The sequence below is a fragment of the Brassica oleracea genome, chromosome C5 (genome assembly GCF_000695525.1).
Source record: "Brassica oleracea var. oleracea cultivar TO1000 chromosome C5, BOL, whole genome shotgun sequence".
In the NCBI taxonomy this organism is placed as follows: domain Eukaryota; kingdom Viridiplantae; phylum Streptophyta; class Magnoliopsida; order Brassicales; family Brassicaceae; genus Brassica; species Brassica oleracea.
The window spans coordinates 45217251-45222911 of NC_027752.1; the positions used below are offsets into that span (position 1 = coordinate 45217251).

Genomic DNA, 5661 nt, shown 5'->3' on the forward strand with positions numbered 1-5661 from the left:
CTACGGGCTCCACACGCACAAACGAGCTTTTTACTCCTTTTTACCCACTCCCCTCAATAATTCAGAGAAGAACTCGATCTTGGAGACTCAAAAAAAGACCAGGGGCGACCAATGAGGAGATTTACAAGTCATAGAGAGAAGATTTGAGTGTTTTGTACTTGTTTTGGTGTGATTTGTGAAGATTTGTAAAGGAGTTCATCTCAAAACCATTTGGAGAAGATCTTCTGAACCTTTACTCTGTTTTAATACAATCTTATCATGTTTTCTTCATCAAAATCGTTTTGTTCTTGCTTAGTTATGTGTGAGTAGTCATCTAGTTGGGTTTAGGGGTTCTCATAGGGGATTTCTTGATGTTTTGATCCATAAAACGTGTGTAGACTAAGGGATTACGTTTTGGTTCTTCATCTAATGGATTTCTTACTGCTTGAACTGAATTGATCACTTAGTTCATGATTTCAGATTGTTTGATGCACCGAAAGTGATTGTTTGAACTTCCGAAAATACTTTAGATGAGCAAAGTGTCCTTAACCCTCGGAAGTTGATGTTATTGCGCTTTGTGAACATATTGAACCTGTTCTTAATGCTTGTTTAGAAATTGAAACTCAGCGGAAGTTAGTGTGGAGATTTCTATAACATAGAGAATTAGCGCTACGGAAGTAGGTTAATTCTAATATCGTGTTTGAGTTCTAGACAGTTCTTAATATATCCCTGTGTCTGCCATTAATTGTATCTTGATTAAAAAGAAATCCCTGAGAATTCCCAATGCCCAACGTTTGCTTTAAAATAGTTTTCAAATCGTTTAAATCATCTTTTTACAGCTTGTTTATGCTTTGTGACACTAGAGAAAATTAAACAAAAACCATCAAAAATATATCTTGATTCGCTGTAGCTATTAACTTGTCTGCAACTCTACGTGTGATCATCGGTCCCTGTGGATTCGATCCCGTATTACTACTGCGTACTTTACTGTGCACTTGCAGTTTGATAATCGGGTTAAAACTCGAGACATCATGCAACATTCCTCTCCCTGTCCCTATAGACTATATCAAATGACGAAGAACACATCACTCATCAAGTCAAACCACAATACTGTACATATATAAATACAAATACAAAACGAACGGCTTGGATCGGATTGACTTACTTTCTAAAGCAGCTAAGTAGATGTGGTCCGGACGATCGTAGCCATTGGGGTCATGGGGAACAAGATCCCTAATCCACACTGGATAATTCATCAGTTCAAGAGCCCCACTTGCTTGATGACCCATTGAGACCATTAGCTTAGTAAATCCAATATGAGACATGGTTTGTTCTCCCTTAGGACCAAGCAATTTTCCGAAAGAAACCCTAAAATCCATATAATCAAGTTATATAAATAGAAAAGCGAGAGATAAATTAAAAAAAAAAGAAAAAACTTAACTTCCAAAAAAAATTGATTTGGAAGTTTCAAAAATAGAGAGCTCTAAAGTAAGTTATATACTCTTCAATCAATGGTAGTGATTTATTAGTTCCTGGTACAACGTCGATGTCACGTAGTTCGAGCTGATCAGGTAAGAGCGAGTGCATTCGATAGACACTGGTGAATTCTTCCGTTATCGAATATGGGACTCCATGATTTTGCGGTTTCTTCATACCCACGATACCTCCCAAGATGGAACTCCCTACATGTCCGAACGAATCTTTGAACTTCTTTCCTAAAATTCCGTACCTAAAACACACACCATATATAAACCATACATATATGTTAAATGTGTTAGATTTTTATTTAAAAAAAATTGTGTGACGTGATTACAGATCGACAAAATGTACAACTATTCACCAATTTGTTCGCATCCCAGCAAGTAAAGTGTCGGTTTTCAGAAGCTCAACGGTCCAATCTATGGTGTGAATCTTGGCAATCACTGCTGACGTCACTAGCCTAGCATGGCGGTACAAATCTTCGTCTTCCAAATCATCGTACTCCTTCTATAAAATGCATAAATATAATATTGGACTATCTACAATCATTCATTCTATAGTCGATATATGCGTATGAAAAAATTATAATTTACAAACAAAAAAATGAAAACATATAGTTGACCTTGAGTACGTCGCATACAGCGTTGTGCTCTTTTATGAAGAGAGCTTGCAAGGCGGAGACACCGACCCAACTGTTACGTATGTCGCCGGAAATTGCTAAACCGTCTTGGTCTTGGAGTAAGAGACCCGTCTCCTCCGATATCTTTAGTTTTCCGTCTTTGTAAGTTCTCACTCTCGCCATCGCTTTCGAGTTGCTTCCATAGATGGCGCTCGAATCCCTAATTTCATAATACTCACTCGTATTAATGTACTACATTTTTGTTGATCTCTTAATTACATGTACACCTTATAACCTATAAGGCTATACTATAACTTACCACCAAGGTGTACGGGAATTTAACGAACCGGTCTTGATCTCGAAGAAACCTGTAGGAACTTCCTTTGTCTTGAAGAATCTGAAGGAGCTTAAGGGACACTCGTTCGCTACTTCTTTTGGAGCCACGAGCTCGATCTAAGTTTACGAATTAATAACACGACTAACTAATTCAATTGTTTGATTTATAAAAAGTTAGTAAAAAAAACTCCGGACATTAAACTCACTATAGGAAACCATAAATAGTAAATAAATCACCCTTTCTTTGCCGCTACAATTTTTACTTATTTAGCATATTAGTAATTTAGTATTATCGTAGATGTAGGGCATGTACGATTAATGAACGACCTGATTAGTTTCTTCAAGATGATCAACCCAATCATGAATCATGAATTGTATCCATGAAGCTGCAATCATATTAAATTGTTTTCCCGTGTCGATCAACTTTCTTCTTGCTAATAATTTTGTCGCCACTACCATGGGGTCTGGCTTCAGTAACTTGAGAAAAGAAAAGACACAGAAAAAAAAACAACTTGTCTTTATATATTTAAGTAATATTCAAAACCTGAAAAAATGGAAAACATGCTTCAACATAGAAAATTCTTGAGAAGATGACATTTTTAGAATAGCGTTTCAAATCAGTAATATTATTCCTTATTTGGAAGTTCAATTCAGCTGAAAAATAAATAAATAAACGAAATCCTCCATCGATCTCTATATAAAAAATGGTTTTGATAAACTACCAAAACGCGACCAAACGTGATTCAAATTATTCTATATACGTTTACAAACTGACAAATAAATCTCCATATCCAAAAATTCGAACAAAAAATAAATCAGAAGCCATATTAAAAGACTTTTATAGATACATGCACATATGTAGGGAACCTACCTTGATCTTCTGATCGACTGGAGGACAATTTCTTCCGATGAAGCTACTTTCGCTGCCGACGCCTTCGTTAAACGGATCATTGAATTTCCCGTCAGCAGTCCGGTAAGGATAATCAGCAGGATTAAACCGGGTCCCAACCGGAGTTTGGCCGACATTGATGAGATTATATTCTTGGTGAAGATGTCTGCGTAACCCTAGGTAGGCCAAACCCAAGAATACCGGAAGCTTGTGCCACGGAACCATCTTATCAACTGCATGCACGATCTGCACCATGTAATATCCGATCATCATAACTATTTTTCAATGAATGTCTATAACCAAACACCATAGACATCCGAACATAATGGTGAAAATATGTTATACAAATCCTCCTGAAAGAGACCACGTTACTAACAGAGCCGGGCTTGGCTAACTCAGCTAAGAAGAACAAGGCTTTTTCTAGTTTGCACTTTTTGGGAAATATGAGTCGAAGCAATAACAAGACTATTTCTAATCAAACGATCCAGCCGCACCTTCCAGTACGGCTACTTTGTTACGACGACCCCACCCCTTCTCCCGAAGTTACGTTCCGGCGAACGAATAATCATTGAGTCCTCCTCTTTCCCAACAACACATACAAAGAAATGACCCTGCGGAGGAACCCCTATCCCGGAGCCAATCCCCATCATTAAGATAAGAACTCCTTGATTGAATGTATGCTTTCGAAACATTTGAATGGGCCCCCATTTGGTGGGGCCCCCTTTAAAAAAAATTAGTTGTATATATAGGTGTATTTATATTATTAAATAGTGTTAAATATATAAAGTAAGAAATAGTTTATATAATAATAAAACTGTTAATGTATTCTATGTTATATAATATGTACAAGTTTAATAATATAATTAAAATAATTATATATATTTTTATGTCAGTAAACTTCAAACTTTATATTTTTAAAAAATTTACATTAATTTTTACTAAAAATCGCTAAAAATATCTTTAATTTTAAATTAAAAAGAAATTTGAATAGGACCCCACACCTCTAGGATAGGCTCTGGTTATTAACAACAAAGAATTTTGCATGGAGTCTTCTGACACTTAATTTAATGATAACATAATCTGTTATTCTGTTTTGTAAAAGAAACATCTTTCTTTTGGGAATGAATTAACTAAATTTTGATATCATTGTCGTATCTATGCGTTTCTACGTGAATGCATGTATGTAGTAATACTAACGTTTAATTACTTACAAGAAGTAGCATGCGATCGAAGACTGACATTCTTGAGTAAATCTCGTGGAAGTCTTTGTGGATGAATTTAAGCAGAAAAGAAGACATTAAAGAACTTATTACTTCCATATTCTAAATTTTTTTGTGAGGTTATTATATGTATGTATAAAGGGATTGTGGGAATATCAAACGTAACACGAGAATCGTTGTTTTAAGCAACAATGAAAGACCAAATAGCTGTTTAAAAATGGTGTGAGAAAACCTTGGTGTGTCTTTTTATCTTATTTATAACCATGAAAAAAAAGAAGACCGTTCAAATTTCAGAGAGATACGTACACTACCCATACTTAAATCATATTGAATACTTTTTTTATAAAAAACTAGGGGCATATCCGCGCGAATATTGTTTTATTGTTGTTAATTATTATTTTTCGGATCATATAGCTAGCTAATTATGTGATCGTCTTTATTTGCTAAGAACATTATTTGGTATTTTTATTATGTTATGTAGTAATATGTGATATGCTAACATATTATGTGTTTGTATTTTTAATAGTGTGTTGGTGTGGGTATATTAATACCTTATTAGTGGTGGAGTGAGTTTGTGATGTAATACATGTTGAATTTCAATAATTTTACATTTAGTCATTTGTTGAATTTAAGGCTAATAGTTTCAGGGTAAATATTAATATTTTTTCTAATTATTTGAACATTACTTTTTAAAGATGTTTTGTGCTCTCTCCCTATATTTTTACATTGAGCCGTCACCATCTATGCATTTCGTTTACCTTTTCCGTTATGCTGTGATTCTCGCCATCACCGAAAAAGACTCACATATGTCCTCTTGTTTTTCCTCACCTTTTTCTCCTCTTTTTTCTTAGATTTCGGCTCATGTTAGGAACTGCATCTCCCTGGGTTGGGTCAGAGTTTAGTCGTCTGTGAAGTTGTTTTCCTCGTCGTTGGCTTACCATCGATAGTCCCTTCTCGTCTTAGTTTTCAAGATATGGTTTTTGGTGATCTGACTTCTATAGCTCGACGACGGCTCCGCGATTGAATGATTTCGTTTTATCTACCTTTCCATCTATGTTCCCTCATCTCATTGCAACTTTCATGGTTGCTTGCGTCTCTGTGACTCTCCCTTTCGCCATGTTTGCCACTCCAGATTTGGA

At 35.5% G+C, this 5661-nt stretch overlaps 1 protein-coding gene across 4 annotated transcripts in view; it reads right to left on the minus strand.

Moving 5' to 3' along the window:
* LOC106295349 (alpha-dioxygenase 1-like) overlaps positions 1-4792 on the minus strand; it is a 6108-nt gene extending 1316 nt beyond the window's left edge. Inside the window, exons 1-10 of one of the 4 annotated variants that reach the window (XM_013731224.1) lie at positions 4514-4790; positions 3797-3927; positions 3285-3548; positions 2741-2890; positions 2397-2530; positions 2081-2297; positions 1820-1965; positions 1481-1708; positions 1145-1347; positions 1017-1040 (exon numbers count right to left, since the gene is read on the minus strand). In XM_013731224.1, the coding sequence (XP_013586678.1) occupies positions 1017-1040; positions 1145-1347; positions 1481-1708; positions 1820-1965; positions 2081-2297; positions 2397-2530; positions 2741-2890; positions 3285-3527 (1345 nt within the window). In that variant the 5' untranslated portion in view covers positions 3528-3548; positions 3797-3927; positions 4514-4790. Of the gene's footprint in view, positions 1-1016; positions 1041-1144; positions 1348-1480; positions 1709-1819; positions 1966-2080; positions 2298-2396; positions 2531-2740; positions 2891-3284; positions 3549-3796; positions 3946-4513 lie in introns of those variants that run through there. The other 3 variants (XM_013731223.1, XM_013731225.1, XM_013731226.1) reach the window with 3 other exon arrangements.
* Positions 4793-5661: the final 869 nt, after the last annotated feature.